This window comes from Drosophila simulans, chromosome 3L (assembly GCF_016746395.2).
Source record: "Drosophila simulans strain w501 chromosome 3L, Prin_Dsim_3.1, whole genome shotgun sequence".
In the NCBI taxonomy this organism is placed as follows: domain Eukaryota; kingdom Metazoa; phylum Arthropoda; class Insecta; order Diptera; family Drosophilidae; genus Drosophila; species Drosophila simulans.
In genome coordinates this window covers 21,054,618-21,073,491 of record NC_052522.2, presented here as the reverse complement: position 1 = coordinate 21,073,491, position 18,874 = coordinate 21,054,618, and the positions used below count along the sequence as shown (strand labels likewise).

The 18,874-nt window shown below is 44.1% G+C and overlaps 3 protein-coding genes across 3 annotated transcripts; 2 read left to right on the top strand and 1 right to left on the bottom strand.

Moving 5' to 3' along the window:
• Positions 1–9,280: 9,280 nt before the first annotated feature.
• Positions 9,281–11,608, bottom strand: LOC6739000 (syntaxin-7). The gene is made up of 6 exons (XM_016171886.3): positions 11,400–11,608; positions 11,033–11,225; positions 10,896–10,965; positions 10,395–10,539; positions 9,905–10,321; positions 9,281–9,848 (listed from the first exon to the last, which is right to left on the bottom strand). The coding sequence occupies exons 2-6, from the start codon at positions 11,166–11,168 to the stop codon at positions 9,753–9,755; spliced, it is 864 nt and encodes a 287-aa protein (XP_016032829.1). The 5' UTR covers positions 11,169–11,225; positions 11,400–11,608; the 3' UTR covers positions 9,281–9,752.
• A 967-nt stretch (positions 11,609–12,575) lies between these two features.
• On the top strand, positions 12,576–15,143 carry LOC6738999 (alkaline phosphatase). The gene is made up of 4 exons (XM_016169124.3): positions 12,576–12,746; positions 13,306–13,565; positions 13,655–14,759; positions 14,901–15,143. Exons 1-4 carry the CDS (start codon positions 12,671–12,673, stop codon positions 15,029–15,031), a joined length of 1,572 nt encoding a protein of 523 aa, XP_016032827.1. The 5' UTR covers positions 12,576–12,670; the 3' UTR covers positions 15,032–15,143.
• Positions 15,144–15,491: 348 nt separating this feature from the next.
• On the top strand, positions 15,492–18,299 carry LOC27206655. The gene is made up of 3 exons (XM_016182458.3): positions 15,492–16,369; positions 16,428–17,093; positions 17,150–18,299. Exons 1-3 carry the CDS (start codon positions 15,713–15,715, stop codon positions 17,909–17,911), a joined length of 2,085 nt encoding a protein of 694 aa, XP_016032825.1. The 5' UTR covers positions 15,492–15,712; the 3' UTR covers positions 17,912–18,299.
• Positions 18,300–18,874: the final 575 nt, after the last annotated feature.

Sequence of the window (18,874 nt, the reverse complement as noted above, 5' to 3'; positions counted from 1 at the left end):
ACAAATTTGTGTATACAAACCGTGCTTGAGATTTTATGCATTTTCTATAGAATTTTTTAGTGATTGCAGCGGATGAAGGAGTCGGAAGAATGTGGAAGCAAGTAGTTTTCCCGGATGAAGTCAGAAAATGGGTGAAAATGTCCGTTTTGCTTATATGTATTTTTAAGAACTTATATTTACTTGTTCAATGATCATGAGGAGTTATCGTGGGTATCCATTTATATCTTAAACATTTTAAAAATCTTTTATCGAGAATGATCGGCCAATTACAAGTTCCATTATTACTCCAAAGATACACTCTAGCCAACACCTTGTTCAGCTCTTAATTGCTCTCCATATCCAACCAATTAAGAATTTTCCCCCTCGGCAGATGGAAAACCGCATCGGATCGACAATCCCAGACCGAAGCATCGGCATTAGTTTAAAAACAATACTAAGTAAACAAACATTAGCATGCAAAACATCTGTTTGGGAGAGTGGGTGGATCGTTGGTGGATCGTTGGTGGATCGCTGGTGGAGCACCTGCAGCCAATATATCAATTACATGTCGATGTCGAACATAATGCAACAGGGCCGATGAATACCGGAAAACCCCGATGCGCAGCACACAGGAAAAGTGCCTCGAACTGGAACTATGGTACGAGTACAACTCGCAGTCGGAACGTCTGTCAGCCCGAGTCAATCAAAGTCGAATCACGTCGCTCTCTCAGCGCTGAAAAGCTACAAATGCCTTATTGTCAAAACAACAATAACACCAGCGCATCATCAGCGGCAGGAGCAACAATTAGTTTACCAAATTACATGAAAATATTTTTTAAATGCTCCACAAACATTTAACGCGCTGATTTGACACATGTCCGGGTCGCGAGGCTTTCCCCGGGAGTTTTGGGGTCTTCTGCTGTCACTATCTATCCAGAAATGGATGGATCGAATGGATCGGGGTCGGGATGGGGATTGGGGAGCTAGATTCCAGAGGGGAGTACACAGTCCATTTGTGGCATGTCGCTGGCATCTGGGGATGCCGCAGAGATGCTGGAGACTGCAGATCGAGGAACCTTACAAACTTTTGTCCGATGGGACATGGAAGTGCCTTGAGGGGGATTTTGTGGCGCCTCTTTTATTTAAGGAGAAAGAGCTGTGTCTTATTAGGATTTGATCGCTCTATTATAATATTATTGTACAAGGCATCATATCACAATCGCCTTTAATTTATGGATACCAGCTTAGTTACTACCCATTAATAAATCTTAAAAAATCGAGCAAATGAAGTTATGGGGGAAACCCCTTAATCCGACCCTGCCCACTTTGCACCACCCCCTCCCCCCCCCAAGGCATCTACTAGGTGCAGTGTGTTTTATTTCAAATTCACTCGAATGGAAGCCTCCGGCCAGTCCAAGAACCAATGCTCCGATCCGATCTCTGCACTCCACCGATTTGTATACACGAAATGGACCAAATAGAACTGGGAAACCATGGGGAGTATATCTCGTAAATTAACGGCGTTCCAATCTGCTGGTAATTTCTCTATTTTACTTTTTCTTCTCTCACAGCTCGTTTTGGGTTTTGGCCATTGTTGGCACAGCCATAAAATAAAGTTTCGAGAAGCGTATAAAATTTATGGCGATTCTTTTTGGAGAAAATCTGACAGCGAACACCTTACACGCACTGCCCCGTCCCTCGGATTTCATCCGTAAGCGATCTATTTTGATTGACAGGACTGCCGGGCGTCGATCTTTCCCTGGTCTTTCCACAGTTTCCACGGTTTTCCGCAGTTGCTACTGTTTCGGGCCTAATGCAATTCGCATTTCATTGCAATTTCACAGGCAATTGCAGGCAACACTGCACAATAACCTAAGCAGCTCAGCCGGAGAAAGATCGATCCTCTCCTTACTCACGCACGATTAGGTTCCTGGGATAATGGCAGCATAGCTGCCCGATATCACTACACCGGCAGAAATAAATGTGTGCCAAATTCGATTCATTTAAAATTTTAACTTCAGTATTTGCCAAAAAATATAATTATTGATTAAAGCCACAATCATTCCATATGGCGCATTATAAAGTATACTTACACTTTCTTACTAGATCCGAAAATGTTCAATTATTTCTTTCCGTGTTTATCCATAGAAGAAGGCAGGTTTCAGGGGCGCTACAGCCCCGACATTTAAGGTGCTTACACGGGCTGCTCCTTTCTTGTCCATTATGCTGCTCTTCCATTTGGCCGGGATTCCACGAAAGACATTTGTGCAACAATTTGGTTTGGTGGTGAGCTTATCCTCTCCGGGCCGCTGGCTAGCTCAGTTTTTTAGCGGATTCCCACTCGAGCCCGGTGGTCTGCTCCCGGTGGTTATCCTACCCCCAGCAGCCCGGTTTTCGAGCGTGGCCAAGACTTAGCAACCCCTTTCGCTATTCGCAGGGCGAAACTTTAGCATAACAATGGCGTTGCGACTTTTTCGGCTCTTCCGGCTCGAAAGAAGGGGGGTTTATGGAAATTAGCCCGGTACACAATGCCTGCAGCCTGGAAGGCCTTGGGATGGGGAGTGCCAGTCTGCTGATACGGAGGCAGGACAAAGGCCGGAGTCACAGCCGGAGACAGAGCCGCATAGCTTCGAGGATGCGTCGGCAGAAAATTAATTCATTTATATGCAGAAAATTCAATGTTACAATGTTATCAGTTTTGGCCCAGCGGCAATTCAGTACTTCGGAGCTGGCTCAAAAGGGTGGGCTCAAGCTCAAAGGTGTGGGAGGACTTCGGCACTTGTGGCGAAGGCTACGTTTTAATTGATTGTGCGAAGGATTGACTCCCAGCGTACGTCCGTGGCTTCTAGATTATAGACCTCGAAGAGAAGCTGTTTGTTTGCCCTGCCGTTGAGGATTAGCTGGGTAGCCACAAGTTGACGCATCTGTAATTGGGTTATGCGCCAAATAAAGTCCGTTGAAGCCGGAAAATCGATCTTGTGCTCTGACACACCCACTTGCCCGTTTCTTCTCGAGGACTGCAGCGAAAGAAAGTCACAAAACAAATATACCCGAATGACCCGAGCCCATTCAAATCCGATACCGACCGCATCCAAGTACGGTCATTTCCGACCGGAATAAGTGTTAAGTCCAACGCGACAAATAATTTCCATGCAATTTCAAGTGCATATTCGAATTACACTCGATATGTTTTACGAACTCTTGCCTTCGATGGGACATCCCAGTTGCCAGTTCCCAGTTCCTAGGGAGCCCGTTAATGAAATGCGACACGTATTTCCCCTGACCCAAAATGGATATCGTTGTGGATGTGGATATGGATATGGATGACTTTGCCCGTGCCGTCCGTCCGGCCGCCCGTCCACTGTGTAATAAATATGAGACTCATTAAGAAAACCATAAATAAATGCAGCGTCAGTGCATGACCAACAATTAAGTGCGAGGAGCAGGCCCAAGATCATCCAATCTGGTCTTCAGCTCGAGCGATAAAAGAAGCCACCAGGGGCAGTTCAAGTACAGTGGTTCACGAACATTAAACATTATAAGGAAATATTAATACAAATATTCAAAACTTATAGTTAAAAATCTATTACTCACTCAGATGTATGATATGAAGTTAGTGTGTTTCAGTCTGTGAATATTCGATATTCGATATTCTAACTATGATTAATTAGAGACATCCTGCACTGCTCACCATGCGCCGAACCACTGTTCCCTATGCCCAGACAATGTTAGGGCCTTGGTCTGGGTCCGATCGGCTGGAGGAGATGTAACATGAGCAAATAGTGAGATGAGGGCTAGGGCATGACGTCCACAATCGTGTCGCCCGGCAGTCTGGAGCGACTTGGGCTGGGTTTTCGATTGGAAAATGAGTGAAGGAATCGGAATTGGAATTGGGTCTTGGTCTTGGTCTGGTGGCCACTTGAGGAAGCCCGGCGACAAATTTTGTGTGTGTGTGCTCGCCCAAAAATAGCATGACACTTGAATTTGAATCGGGCTCTAAGTCGGCAGTGGGACAGGTTTGTATGTTGTATAATTTACTGTGCGCAGATGGGGCAGTAGTTCCCTATTCACTATTTTTTGGGAATGCCCGTTCCGAAATTCCATTGAATTTCCACAGAAATATCCACAGAAAAGACTGCTTGGCTTGTGAACTCCGGCACCTGTGAGCCATGGATGCGATACCCAAGCACAGACACTCCTTCGCACTCGCATGTGGGAGTCTATTATAAATTGTGGCCTGCGGCTTGTTATGGATAAAAAACAATCAGGATATATGGATACAGGCGGGCGAGCGGCGCAGACCCACTCCTGATTTGCTCTTTGATTTAACATATGGCCGGGATCCAGATCCAATCTCCACATCCAGCCACATCCGCATCCCACTTCCGAGGTTTTTCGCCTCGGCCTTCCCTCCAATCGATTGCACAATTTTTCGCATTGTCGCCCTTTTTGGCCAAGCAACCGGCGGCTACTTGGCCGCGCCCATTTCGTGTCCAAGCTGCGCCCACGGCTTGCATGCGAAATGCGAAATTGCGAAATACCCATGCCGCATGGAATGGCGATGGGTGGTGACTTCCCCACGACCGCTCGAAATCCCTCCGGAGCCATGGGACCCTGGAGTCCCCGCCCGGCAATATTTACTGTGTAAATATTATTCGCGCATATGGACTTGAGGACGTAATCCATAATTGGTTTGACCGTTTGCCATTCGCTCGATAATGGAAAAGATTCGCAGGATTGCGCCCCACACAAATTCGAGTAATCAGAAAGTGAGTCGAGTTGGATTTTATTGGGCAATGGAAAGTCGATGGATTGTGCTGAATAATGACGTGGGTGGCATACCATCATACCATCATCTGAAATGTAGGAACATGATGGAAATGACTCTATAATTATATCACAAAAATATCTATTTGATTATCCTGAAATAGATAACAATTATATCTCACAGTTTTGTAAGATATCTAAGTTTGCAATTGCTGATGCATTAATCAATTGAGGTTCATAAATTATCCCAAATCAGGTAACAACATGCCTGGCCAAATCCCACCGATCCATCTTATGAATGGAGCCCAACTAACAGCCAATCGAAGACCTAAATCACTTGGGCTAATGCTCCTCGAATTAGTCTGCCATTTGTCGGATCACTTCCACTTCCACGTCCACGGCAACCCTCCCGTCAACGAATATGAATCATTCTGCCTAATGAATGTGTCTGTCACTTGCTGTCAACACGTTGCGTTGAGGAAAACGTCCCCCCGATCCGCAGAGATCCTATATGGATGGGTGGTGGGGTCCCCTCTTAAGTCACGGCCCTTACTCCCGAATATGAAATGGAGCAGGCGGCCGGAGCAGAAGGCCTCCAAATCGGCGATGGGCTATATTTAATACGGAGTGACATTAATGTCAGCCACAATTAGTCGGGGTGGAAAACGCCAGTGGAAAAGCGAAAAGGAAGAAAAACAAGGCGTTTTGGAAAAAGAAACAATCAAAAAACGATCAACGAGCCAACCAGAAATAATTTGACAGCTATCGGGGCCCCGAAAAATTGAGATATATATCTAGAGTAGACGCTTGGAGATGAGGCTGATCATCCGATGATGATCATTTTGTTATTGCAGCTTTCGAAACATTTTTTTATGGTTTTTTTTTTGGTACGTGGTTGAACCCAGTGAACTACGAAATTCGCCCTGGCCGTGGCCTTTTGTCTGGCTTTTGTTGCCAATTCGTAAACAAACAATTACACAAGAGAGCATCGGCAAATGGGCCACAAAAGGTCGATACTCCATCCACGACGCATTAGAGACACCTTCCCCGAATCCTCGCATAATTCGCACACAATGGGATGACGGAGCTCGAGCACTGGCATCCCCACACGACCCTATATATCGACTACATCATCCGTATGCCATCCTCCGTCGTCCGACTGACTCTAATCCCGGCCTGCGGCCTCACATGTCTCAATACTCCGTTACAGTTGCGAATGCTATTCCGATTTCAGGATGCACCCGAATCGATGGACGATCTCTTTGTAGTCGTAATCCCAGTCCCGCCGGTGGCAGTGGCATGGGCCCCTCCCAGATCCCTGCAAATTTTTATAAAAAACAGCCTGAGCGCCCCTGGCTCGGAAAATTGTTCATTTTCGCTATCTTCTTGCTGTGTTGACGCTTTTTTTCACACAGTTCGAGGGGCGCGTGGTGTGTGTGTACGAAGTGAATCAGATAAAAGATATAGTCGAGCGTGTTTATATTGAGCGAAGAGCAGAGTATCTAAAAGTTTACAGTGGGTCTTATACATAACTGCAACTGAAATTGGTTCATATAATCGTTTTTTTATCACAAAGTGAAATCCTATATCATTATCTGGAAAACTTGTAAGGGAAATAGATGTATTAATCCCCCATTTAACATGCTATAAAGCCTTATGGCATTATGATATATGATATGAAATGATTACAATTTGTTGATGATATATTTAAATATCTTCTATTGCGGTTTTACCAAATCCTACTGTTCGTTGAAGTAGTTCTCCTGAATCCCATCTGAGTGGTTGGTATAAAGTCAAGTGCTTATTATAGACAAGTTCTGTAAACGATAATAGATAGATATTGTATTGACCCAATGATATTGTCTGATATTTGGAGTACCCAAATCTAATATGGCATAAGGCGTACTGCCCACTGTGCTCCGGTGGGGCACTTGCCACTGAGCGAGCGGCGGCAGCAGGCTCCACTGTGCTGCCACAGTGGCAACCACATAAACGGGCACCGGCGGCGTCTGCCGTTTGGGGCGGCTGAGATCAAAGAGCAGCGAGCGGTGCCTGCAAATCGGTTAAATCTTTTGAAATGTGCGCACTTTTTGACACCCAATTTGTTTAGAAGTGTGCGCAGCAGCTGGAGAAAAGGGGGGCTTGGCGGTCTTGCTGCGCCAAGGGGAGCTGCAAGGGGGAGGCCTTCTTAAACAGCTCATAAATTCGCAGCTACACAGGAAAATATTTTGCATATTTAGTCTTACTTATTCACTTATTTTATATGCAGTAAAGTGGAGAGTTTAATTGAAAGGCGCACAGCTAGTTATATACAAAATTTGATTTCTGAACACCTTAACTTATGCATGTATATTATGCCTTTTTATTAAGAGGAATTATTTTTTGCTCTGTATGAGGGAAAAACTGACATGGTGGAAAACCACGGCGAGTGAAAAAGAGAGGCAGCACATCTGTGGGAAACTTTTTCTGCGAATTTCATTAATAAAACTGTCGAAAGTGTTGGGCATCAGGTGCTGCACCCCCCGCCGCCCCCTCAACAGGTGAAAACGGAACAATCAAACGAAACTTTTGATTTGGCATTTTTGTTTTTAATAAAAATTCAAAAGATTTACAGCCCTCCACGGCAAGTAATTCCACTTAAGATGCTGTAAGAGCAGAAGAATCGAGGCACTACGTCTTCCATTCATAAGAACGCTTAATTAAGAATTTTTCCAAATAAAATGGGAGGCGTGGTAGCGGTGGTAGCGTAGGAAATGGGATAATAATAAGTTTATTGATTTGGGAAATGCCATAAACCGGATGTTTATCCACCACGCACAACAACCTCATCATTGCTACAATCATCAGAGTTATATGTGCGTAGAAGGGAACTGATCGCAAAGCAACGTGCGAAATGTGCAGGGATTATCGGGGTTTAGATGCCGGAAGATGCGCGATTGCCATTTCACAGTTTTCCCCTCTAAACTGCAATTTTCCCAGGACCAGAAATTCCAAAATCCTGGCTAGCAAGTTGGTAAGTCAATCCAGCGCTTAGCAAGTTCCGGAATTTCCACTGGCCATTCTACGTTTCTCTGCCATCCAAAGTCAAAACATGCGGCTTGTGTTATTATGTTGGGAAAATCACCAAAGACGGAGGCTGGATTTATTTGGACAAAATGACTTTGCAAATGAGATTCGGTGGCTGTGGCCGACGACCACCGAAGATGTCAATATTGTCATGGTTCCAGGTTTAGCGACTCCGGCCTATGCAAACAGCAGCCTCTTGGCCAAGAAAGCCGGGCGACTACCTGCTGGGATTCCACGGGCCATGTGGGTGTGCATAGTTTCTGTTAATTTCCAACACCTCCGCCACTCGAGCTCGCAACGTGACCCATGGCCCCGGGTCGGGATTTGGTCCCGGTTTGTCCACTGGCCAACCTGCCAAGTGCCGCATGTAGTCATAATCGATGTGATTAGGCCGTGATGGCCGTGCCACGATCGGGGCCTAACCCTTGGCCCCACGGACGAGTAATCAATAATTCCCAGTCGACTTGGTCGGGCAGCTCGGTGACGTATTTGGACAGCCACTGACAGCCAAGCGGCCCAAAAGAAACAACCAGAAAATGGGTAAGAATTCCCACAGGGTCATTTTCAGATACTCTGCGAACTCAGAAATATTTTCAAAATTAAACTTAATAATGGCCACGATTTTAATCAAATTTACCTGCAAATATATCTGAAAAGCAGAGTTATTAAAATGAAAATATTATGTGTCAGTGAATATTGCAAAATATAATATTTATCATTACCAGAATAATAATAGTAATTACTTATCTTCTAGTTTCAAAATAACACACTTTTCCCCTTTGAAATACCTAATCCACTCTCCTGAATGATTCAATATACCCAGCGAACCACAGGGCAGAGATCCGAATCGACTTGGGCCAGAAATAACTGGATGACTTGGCGGGAAATGATTGTTGGCGAGCCCCGGGGCGAGTTCGAGAAGGAAATGAGCTGCACTTAAATGCATGCGAGAAAACCACTCGATGCCAACAAGTGGATAAGAAGCCACCACACAAATGATGCCCAAACGAACTATCAATGTCAGTGAATTGGCAAAAAATTTAAACTCAATTTGTATGCAGGCCAGCGGAGCTGGAATTTCAAATGTGGAAGAAGATGGGGTCCGGCGACGAGGAAACCCTTTAGCCCCGGCTGACACACCTCAACGATGCAGCAAGCTGAAGTGGGTCCACCGCATCCAGGTCTGTTGCGGCATTAATGTGCCAGCGGATAGCGCTGAACACCCAGTCGGATTGGTACCAATGTATTGGGATCGAGATCGGGTTGGGAGTTGGGGGATGGGAGCTCCTAAGCCGCTAAAGCATGCGTAACAATGGCCAACACGAAATCTTAATGATCGCTAAGCCAAGGAGGAGTCGATGACCATGCACTTCTTCGAATGCCCAGAAGAGCTGGCGAGTTCCATTCATTGATTCATTCAGGTCGGTCCCTAAATGAAGTGCTCCAAGTGTTTTCAACGCACGCAGGATCGATTTTCATGTTTATTATTTCATTTTTCGTACATGTGTGTATGCCATCGCATATATGGCTTCCTCTGCCTCTTAAATCTAAATACAATACAATACAAAGCGCTGGCGAATGAGTTTCGGAACATAATTAGAATTTGAAGCCAACAGTGGTTTATCAATACTAATAATCAATATACAGGGTGCGTAATAATAAAAGTAGTACACATAAAATATAAAATTTTTTTAAAGCAAATATAACAGATGCACGTGCCGGTGAATACTCCTCGAAACACTAAATCTTCGTCTACGAGTCGCAGTTTTCGATTTCAGCCAGTATTGGAAGTTGGATTAAGGATTAAAGCCACAATCTCGCCTAAGGTCCAAAGGATTGGGTGGGGAATTACGGGGTTTAGGGGCCTGCATGCGGCAACTCTTGTCTTTTCACAACAATTTACTAGTTTGGTTTGAATGATTCGGATTGGCCGGAAGGCTCTAGTTCTTGAACTGAAAAACGAGTATCAAGATGATGGCCAGCAGCACGGCGCTCAGGATGCCCACCAAAATCAGCTTCTTCTTACGCACTTTGTTCTGAAAAACAAAATATTTAAATTATTTAAGGAAACCCTTGTAGGGGCGACACTTACCCTGTAAGAGCTCGCCTTGCGCAGATTTTCCGTGCCCTGCGAGACAAAAATGCTGGTCTGTTCCACCTGCGACTCAATGGAGTCCACCGTCAGTCCCTGTTCGTAAACTAGGGCGCCAAGCTTTTTGTATATCTCGTTTACGCCCACGATGTTGTTCTCCAACTCCCGTATGACCTGCTCCTGTTCCTCGAGGGCCTGCAGGTCCACCTGCTCCTCCATCTGAGTCTGCAGCTGTTGCTGGTTTGATTTGCGGTTGAAGAAGTTGTCCTCAAAGAAGGAGTTGTTGTCCTGCTGGCTGGCGCTACTGTTGGAGCTGCCGGTACGCGATGAGCCAGGTGGACGGGCGATGTTGTAGCTATCTCCGCGCGCCTGCCGCAACGCCGTCTTCTCTATGTCCGCCGTCTTGCGCTGGACAGCCTAAAAATACCAATGATAAACAATCAGCATGACTCACAAAGCCATTTGCTTATCTGCGAGAACAAAAACAAACCTGGAAGGCGGTCAGTGCCGCGGTGAACTCGTCCACGAGCCTATCCCGCTGGATCTTCAGGTGGCGCTCCTTACACTTGTCCACCTCGTTGATTTGATTGTTTGTGTCCGTCACGAGCTGGTTGGTGTAGGTCATTATTTGGTGGCTGTGGAGTAAGGATTGTTATTTTTATCGTGCGTTAAACATTGATTTGATTTGTGAATCACACTGGGCTGATACGTTTTCAAAATCCATGACTACATTTCGTGTACAACAATGTTGTACAATGTGCTGTTGGTTTATATGGTCGGTTAATGTGCTCAAAATGCATTAAAAGACTGTATTGGCTTAAGGAGATTTTATAAGCACATTGTAAGTAAACACCTAGTAAAGATCTATACTGGGTCTTTAGAATTTATGATTTGTATGAGAGATGAATGATCGATGTATCTCTGCAATGGGTTCTATCTATGGGGATAGCTTAAATTCCAAACCAAGAGATCGTAATAATAATCATCTTACAGCTGTTTCTTGAGCTCCGGGGAATCCTGGGGCGTGTTCAGTTGATTGACCATGCGCTGCATCGTGGACACTGCGAAAGAGACAGAAAACTAGATTAGTCATAGGCGAAAGTTGGCAAGTGCTTCGACGCCACTCACCATTCTGCTGCACCTTCTGGATGCTGGTGGCTATAATCTGGGCCAGCCTTTGGAAATCTATTTCGCTAAGGCCACCTCCTCCGCCCCCGCCTCCTCCCCCGCCGCTTAGGCCATTCTCCATATGCTGCAAGTCCATGCTTTCGTAGGCAGACACTTTGGTGACCTTCGAGTTATCGCTGGAGACAAGTTGTTCCTGGAGAGACAAACAATTGAATTAGCCCCGTGGCCCACTTATATCACATTCACTTTTATGCGTCTCAGCCAGGTTCTTGATTCTATATTCTATATTCGTGCTTGTTTGTTAGTTTGTCTGTTTGTCGGAATGTTTGCCTTTCGCATTCCCTTTGTTTGCTGCACAGCCACCCACCTTTTGTGGTTCTCCTAGCTGTCGTTGGTGACCTTCGCCTGTGACCTTGATCTTAAATCATTTCCTTCGCACTTTTTACGCGTATCGCAATCTAAAATTTGTTGATTTAAGTAGGTGGAATGTTCGCAAAATTGAAATTCTGGCTAGGTTTTTACAACAATTGGAACGGAACTGCCAACTTGTGAGAAATTCACTTTCGACTTACACCTAAAAGTGCCATAGCGCGATAACGGCACACAGATGGCTTGCATCACTTCCTTGCTACGCTTTACAGCACAGAAATTATATCGATATTGGGCGCGCCATTCAAATAACAGATAAATAAAACTACATTTTAATTATATTCTTCCCCCTATACTTTGTCTCAAAAATGTAAATAAGTCCTGAGATTTATTACTGAAAATCGATCCGTGTCAAATATGAACTGATTAATGTTACAATTCAAAATTATAAATTATTATTTTACACCTTTTTCTCCGAAATTAATATTTCAGATTAGGAAAATTTCGTACAGAAATAAAAATGACCAACAGTGATGCCCAACAAAAACTTATAAGCCCAATTTTAGGAAGTTTTATTTCCATTCAATAAATATGTATGCACATACCAAATGCTTTTGAAAAAATGTATTGCTCATCCAGAATGTTATATAAAACTTAAAACTTAGCACTTTACAACTCAGGCTATTTGAAACCTGTTTAGCAGAAATGAAATTGAAGATTATTACTTTTCATCAAAAAGCCAAATAACTGGTAGACAAAATAAGTGCAACTCGTTGATAAAAACAAAAGCAAGTTAATTAAATTTAACGTTACAAATCAGTGTATTGGAGATTGTTATCAGTATCCGGTGTTTGGCAGGGTTAATGAACTTAAGATCTCAGAATGAATTAGGCTGTTTCGATGCATCCACTAATTACATCATCTCCTACTGCGGTGCAAGATATTATGCAAATGATCTATGCAAGGAACCTGATTTTGGGAAAACAACATTTTATTCTAGCTGTGCTGGCTGCATAATTTTAATAAGGGCATTAATGACTTTCTTTCATCCCGAAATTCCGGTTGGTAAGTGTATTTAGAAGCTTTCTAATACAGGGACGGGTTTTAATTTATTGTCTTAGTGTTTTTTGGTAATTCGACTCGCATTTTCGGGCCCTGTCTTACCGGGCTCGTATAAATAAGCCTCCAACTGCGAAATGCGGCTTAGTTGATCCGTAGACTTCGTAACGCCCCGACCAGTCGAAAGTTAGTTCATCAAAATTCCGTGCGATGCGTGCTCTCCGGTTCTTTGCGGCTCTTGCCCTCCAACTCACGGCCTGTAGCAGCCAGTACAAATATGGGCCAGGTGCGTAACGTCAAGACCGAGATCAGAAACGGGCCCATAAGACCCGAAATGAATAGATGAAAGACGAGTGAGAGTGTGCCAGGTCGAAAGCAAACTCAAAACATATGCAGAATTGATTAATCAAGTGCTAAACGGAGTATAAAAGGCGTCAGCAAAATACTCGTAAATTAAATTAAATATTTGACACCCCCCGCTGTCAAACACCAATTTTTCATAAGAAGAATGTTTTGACGAAAGTGGATATAAAATTAATTTTTTAAATTAATTTGTATGCTTAATTTCCATAAGCTTCTTTCGGTCTTCTATAAATGTGCTTTCTTCTGAAAGCAATTTCCCTTTTTAATGAATAATTCGAAAGTGGAGTGGAAAACAATGGCAATTGCGTCTGTGCTTTTGTTTTGTAAAACGAAACATGTGCTTGGAATTCATAAATTCTTGAGGTTGTACTTGAAATCTGTATGCATATCAGCTAAAAACAAAAAAGGGCTTCAATTAATCTGAATAATATGAATTCTTAATTTGTAATGAAATAAATAAGCTGAAATCGCATAACTTTTAGAGCAATCCTGGGACCTCGACTCCATTTCCGAGTTGAAGAGCAAGGAGTTCTGGTTCCACGACGCCCAGCGCACGCTCTACAATAAGCTATCCACTCCACCAAACCAGTATCGTGCCAAGAATGTCATCTTTTTCCTGGGCGATGGTATGTCCGTTCCCACGGTAACCGCAGGCAGGATCTTCGATGGACAGCTGCGTGGAGTGGTGGGCGAACGGAATCGTCTTGAGTTCGAGAAATTCAACTATGTGGGTCTGTCAAAGGTGCGTATATTATCTCAATAAGCTGCTAGTCAATTTAGTAAATAACTAGTTAATAACTAGTAAGTAATTAACCCCTTCATTCGTTATAGACCTATTGCGTCAATAAACAAGTGGCTGACTCCGCCTGCACCGCGTCGGCCTATCTGTCGGGGATCAAGGCGAACTATCTGACCATCGGGGTGACCGCCGATGTGGAGTTGAACGACTGCAAGGGATCGCGCTTGCCGCAGAATAGGCTCTCTTCGATTGCCGCCTGGGCGCTCAAAGGTGGCAAGTCAGCCGGATTGGTGACCACCACTCGGGTTACCCACGCCAGTCCTGCCGGAGTTTATGCGCACACCTCGAATCGCGATTTCGAGAGCGACTACGACGTGACCAAGTTGGGTCAAAATCCGGGAAACTGTCCAGATATCGCCCAGCAACTGATAGACGGAGAGGTGGGCAAGCGACTGCGAGTGGTCATGGGCGGTGGAACCATTAAATTCCTGCCCAATACCACGACCGATGTGTTCGGAAACAAGGGCCAGCGGTTGGATAATAGGAACCTCATTGAGGAATGGCAACAAACAAAGCCAGGCAATGCTAGGGTTGTGTTTAGTCGAACGGATCTCCTCAACAATGATCCGCAGAACACTGACTTCCTGCTGGGGCTCTTCAATGCCTCTCACTTGGCGTACCACATGGACGACAGCATAGACACACCCACGCTACCCGAGATGACGGCGGCGGCCATAAATGTCCTTTCCAGAGATCCAAACGGGTATTTCCTTTTCGTGGAAGGCGGTCGAATCGATCACGCCCATCATGAGACCAAGGCCAAAAAGGCTCTGGATGAAACCGTCCAGTTTTCGGACGCAGTGAGAAAGGCACGACAACTCACCAATCCCTGGGACACCTTAATCGTGGTGAGTGCGGATCACGGACACACGGTCACGATCAGCGGCTATCCGGATGTTAACAACAGCATAGTAGGACTCAATTCCGAGCTAAGTAATGTGGACCAGCTGCCCTACACGGCCATCTCATATGCCAACGGCCCGGCCTACGAGAGATTCTACAAATCGACGGACGGGGTGGTGGAGCGCGTAGATCTCCGTAACCTGGACTTTTCCAAACCGGATGCCATCTATCCTCATGGAGTGCCCATGACCGAGGAGACTCACGGCGGTGGCGATGTGGCCGTCTATGCTCACGGTGAGTTCATGTCTTTTTTTGGTTTTCAAGTCGGTTTTTTAGATGATTTTGAATGATCTATATAATCTAAAATCCAAGCAAAAAAGTCGCATTTAATCAAAACTCTTGAAATGTATAATGTTCTGTGATATCTTCTTCAAGGTCCATGGTCTCATCTCTTCACTGGAGTTTACGAACAAAGCACTTTGCCTCATTTGATGGGCTTCGCTTCTTGCTTAGGACCTGGAATCACATATTGCGATCTGCAGCCAAAAGCAAGATACTCTCCATAGAAAATCGCCTAGGAATAAATGGAAACAGTTTAGGCTGAGAGATTAGGATTAGACTATAATAACAATATGTTTAGAAATAAAATAAAATAAAATAAAAATATAATAACTTTAACTTTCTAGCTTATATAGTTCCTGAATAGAAAGAAGAAGCAACAACTCTTCCCAACATTATTAATTAAAAATCAGACAAATTACCTTAGAAAATTATCTCCCTGGTGCCAATTGATAGCCCCCCAAATAATGAAAGCATAACCCATTATACCAACAACTCTAAAGCCTGTGGTGTGATATACCCAGAAGAGATCATAAGACTGCGTCTGGAAACACCATTTTAATACAAAATTTGAATAGAGAATTTAATAGAGTTTGAATTTTGGTTATTCCCCATAGTTTCGATATTATCGCGTAAGTTAAAATGCCGTTTAGCCCATTAGTAGCGATTGTTCTACCGTTCTACCGTTCGGGTATATTAAGGCGGTCTGTCAACGGTCACACTTTAATTATCGCCGGCAAAGAAAGACAAATTGTGTTTTTAATACTTTTGAAATTCTAGCGTAAATATTGTTTACACGCTCTGATGTCGACCACAATTAACGCCATAACCTTAGTCCTAGTCTAGAGGTTAAAAATAATCCTGAAACCAAAGAACCTGAAGATCAGTTAGTAGCCGACGGAATTGCAATGGGTTCCAACGGCGAAGTATTATTGAATTTCGCAATGAACTCAGACAGCGTAAATACCATCATAAATTCCACAGCGGACTTCGCAGAAATTGTCTTAGACAATAGTTTAAAGTTTAACAAGACGGTTCCTTTCCAACCGCAGGATTCGGACGTAGAAATGGTCTCTGTCAGATCAGATGCGGAACCGGATGCTAACAAATCAGATTCCAAAGCAAATGATAAATCAGATGCCAAATTAGATGGTGAATCGATATTAGAGTCAGGAGCCAAACTTCAGGCTACCCCGGAGGAGGTTTTCGCGAGGAAGGGATGCCTCAAGAGGACCATGGAATGTCCTGCCCCGCCTAATCCTACTCCCGAGAAACGGAACTGGAGTCGTAACCTGCGTATCTTGATCTCAAATCTGTACATCAAAAGCGAGGATCGTCTTCCGGGAGCATGTGTTTCCAGGTGTCTTTACAATACTAGTCTGTGCACGCAAAGACATCGGTGCTCCGCGCTCCCGGATGGCCCAAACTTTTCGGCCGTTCAGGCGCTACGAACCACGTTGCACGGCCAGCACTACGATACATTCCTGGACATTCTGGAGATGATGGTGATGCAGGGTGTCTACCCAGGCGAAGGAGTCTTTGACAGACTAATAGATATGGCCATGGTTGATTGCTTATTTCTATTGTGCCACACTGTAATAATATCATGAATTCCTTATGCAGATTCTAATTGCCAAAGAGATAAGCGTAAAGGAGCTGGGTGACATCTACAACAAACTTATACGCATCTTCTTTCTTCTGGTTGACGCCTTTCCCCCGTGCTGGACAGCCCTGCGTCCTTACTACTTGAGTTTTCTGGGTGTCTCGAATCCCGCCTTGCGGGCAACACGTTCAACCGATTCTACCCAGAAGTTGCAGTTTTACATTGATCTTTTAGAGGAAAATCTAATGCATTGCAGCGATGAAGAGATAGGTGAAAACACCAAATTCTATGAAAAGTTTGTGTTTAACTTCTCGGAAGAGGAGGATGCGAATATGTCACAGGAAACGGTCTTTCTGCGACATGTACAGCAGTATGACTGGCAGAGTGGGAAGCTTTGTTTGGACGACTTCAAGAGAATGTCGCCCGCAGTCCGCTTGGCACGGGTCTGTGATGTCCTGAACATGCTCACATGGGTTTTGGAAATGGAGTTCCTCTCCTGGCTGGATCATAACAGGTTGAGGCAGTCGGAGTCCGAGATGTTTCAGGAGAACTCCAGGTCATTTGCCTGGATCGTATTTGGAATGTCAGCAGGAACGCGTCTCACCGACATCGTTAAGCAAATTATGAGGCTGTATGGACAGGCAGTGGCGAAGTCCATGTACCCAGAACGCCAGAGGATTCTCCAGGTAGGTTTGACATGTTTTGGGTTTGATGATTTATGTAACTATTTCAGTTCTATTAGCGCCTTGTTTCCCTCATCGTCGAAGCAAGCAACACGGCCGATCTAAAGTACAAGGATAATGCTGTGATATATCCAAGCCTGGGACCCCAAACCCGTCTGCTCATCGAAGAGTTCTTCAAGATTTTTAAATCACACAATCGCAAAAAGATTTCCACCTACCTAAAGACTATTCCGCAGTTGGACCACCCATATCTCCGCTTCGAGTTCACAGACCACTTTTTGAAACTCTTTTTCTTTCCCAAAAAAACTGATTTTGGACCGGAGAAAGTGGTCGGAGAATTCAGAGCGCGTCAATGGATAAAGTACAAGTTGAAAAGTGAGATTGAGGATGACGACGACGAGCAATTGTCGCGTGAGGATTACCTGGCATTACTCCTTAGCGCCTTAAAAGACTACGACAAGTGGTTAAATCTTGGAGGCTTCTGGAAGTATCTAAAGAGTATGGAGCTCGTGCAGCCCTTGACTGCGAGGATCAGTCCTGTGGGAAGGGTTGTGCGCGAGGCGCCGAAGGTGTTCAGGCTGGATGCGTTGGATGAGGACGAACACACCTGGAAGGAGCGCATGAACACCAAGGTAATTACAGGTCGGCCAAAGGGGAATCTGCCGGTGGCCAGAATCAATACGGGCAAGATATGTGTGCGCTATGGCGCGGATGTGCGACAGATGAGAGTTTTGCGACAACTTCTTCAAAACAAAGTTCACAAGGAGGTCGATGTTTCGGAGTGGTTAACCTATCTAAACAACTTTTTTTGCTATGAATAGTCCATGCCTCCAGCAGACTCTGTGCCTTCCTCCGTAGTGGGAGGCATATGAGTGCCCAAATATGAATATATATCTAAGGCTCAATTATGTTTAAGAAATATCATACCGAAAGTTCAAACTTAGTTATTTTAAGCCTATAGAAAACATTAGTGAGTGGAAAATTTGTTTTTGTTTTGTTTTGCGTTAACTAGTATTTACCTAAATGGTTTCAAATAAGAATACATTTGATTCATTGCCATTTGTCATAAATTCCGTTTCTGTATTTCTCCATTGCAAATATATATTTATGCTGTAACTAAATACACAATTACGTACACATTTACATATAAATACAGCTACTGCGCATGTACATACATACATTAATAAATATATGTGTATAATTATATAATATTATCGCGATTTGTTTTTAAGCCTTTTGCTTGTTGGTTTTTTGGCAGTTCCTCATCCTTCTGCCATCTCGATTTGCCTAACGTGTCTTGTCTTTGTTCATTGTATGTCTAAATTCTTTGCAGTTTACATTTTACACACTCAACTATCATTAAAGTAGGCGCTTAAATGCTAATCTCACTACGTCACTTATATATTAAGTATATGCATACGCTGGGGAGGGTTAGAGAAGCTGGGTGCAGAGCTCAGATGTTGCAAAGACCAGAATCCGATCTGCATCCAATATTAGGCTTTCATTTTAGAGCGACCTTTCGAATTTCCTAGGGATCTTAGATCCTGGTGAGGATCTGCATTCAGTGCCTTGAAAAAACATAGTACGGATTCAAGCGTTGCTCTTATCATTGCTCTGCTAGGTTGGGATTTCGGTTTTTCGTTCCTGCTGCCTTGTCTTTAATTTGTTAACACTACACATTTATCAACATTTATTTAATATTCATTCCATATAGGCTAGGTTTCTTTGAATGTGTCTCCACTTCCCGGCTTGCAATTGATTCGTATACATTTGGGGACTTCCGT

What these genes read in the sequence shown, in the direction of transcription:
- LOC6739000 (XM_016171886.3), bottom strand. Translation starts at nt 11,168, where the DNA reads ATGGACTTGCAGCATATGGAGAATGGCCTAAGCGGCGGGGGAGGAGGC. An exon ending in CCAGAAGGTGCAGCAGAATG is followed by an intron (nt 10,966 to 11,032) that starts GTGAGTGGCGTC and finishes TCTCTTTCGCAG; the next exon opens with TGTCCACGATGCAGCGCATG. An exon ending in CCGGAGCTCAAGAAACAGCT is followed by an intron (nt 10,540 to 10,895) that starts GTAAGATGATTA and finishes CTTACTCCACAG; the next exon opens with CCACCAAATAATGACCTACA.
- LOC6738999 (XM_016169124.3), top strand. Translation starts at nt 12,671, where the DNA reads ATGCGTGCTCTCCGGTTCTTTGCGGCTCTTGCCCTCCAACTCACGGCC. An exon ending in CCAGTACAAATATGGGCCAG is followed by an intron (nt 12,747 to 13,305) that starts GTGCGTAACGTC and finishes CATAACTTTTAG; the next exon opens with AGCAATCCTGGGACCTCGAC. An exon ending in TGTGGCCGTCTATGCTCACG is followed by an intron (nt 14,760 to 14,900) that starts GTGAGTTCATGT and finishes ATCTTCTTCAAG; the next exon opens with GTCCATGGTCTCATCTCTTC.
- LOC27206655 (XM_016182458.3), top strand. Translation starts at nt 15,713, where the DNA reads ATGGGTTCCAACGGCGAAGTATTATTGAATTTCGCAATGAACTCAGAC. An exon ending in GACTAATAGATATGGCCATG is followed by an intron (nt 16,370 to 16,427) that starts GTTGATTGCTTA and finishes TTCCTTATGCAG; the next exon opens with ATTCTAATTGCCAAAGAGAT. An exon ending in AACGCCAGAGGATTCTCCAG is followed by an intron (nt 17,094 to 17,149) that starts GTAGGTTTGACA and finishes CAGTTCTATTAG; the next exon opens with CGCCTTGTTTCCCTCATCGT.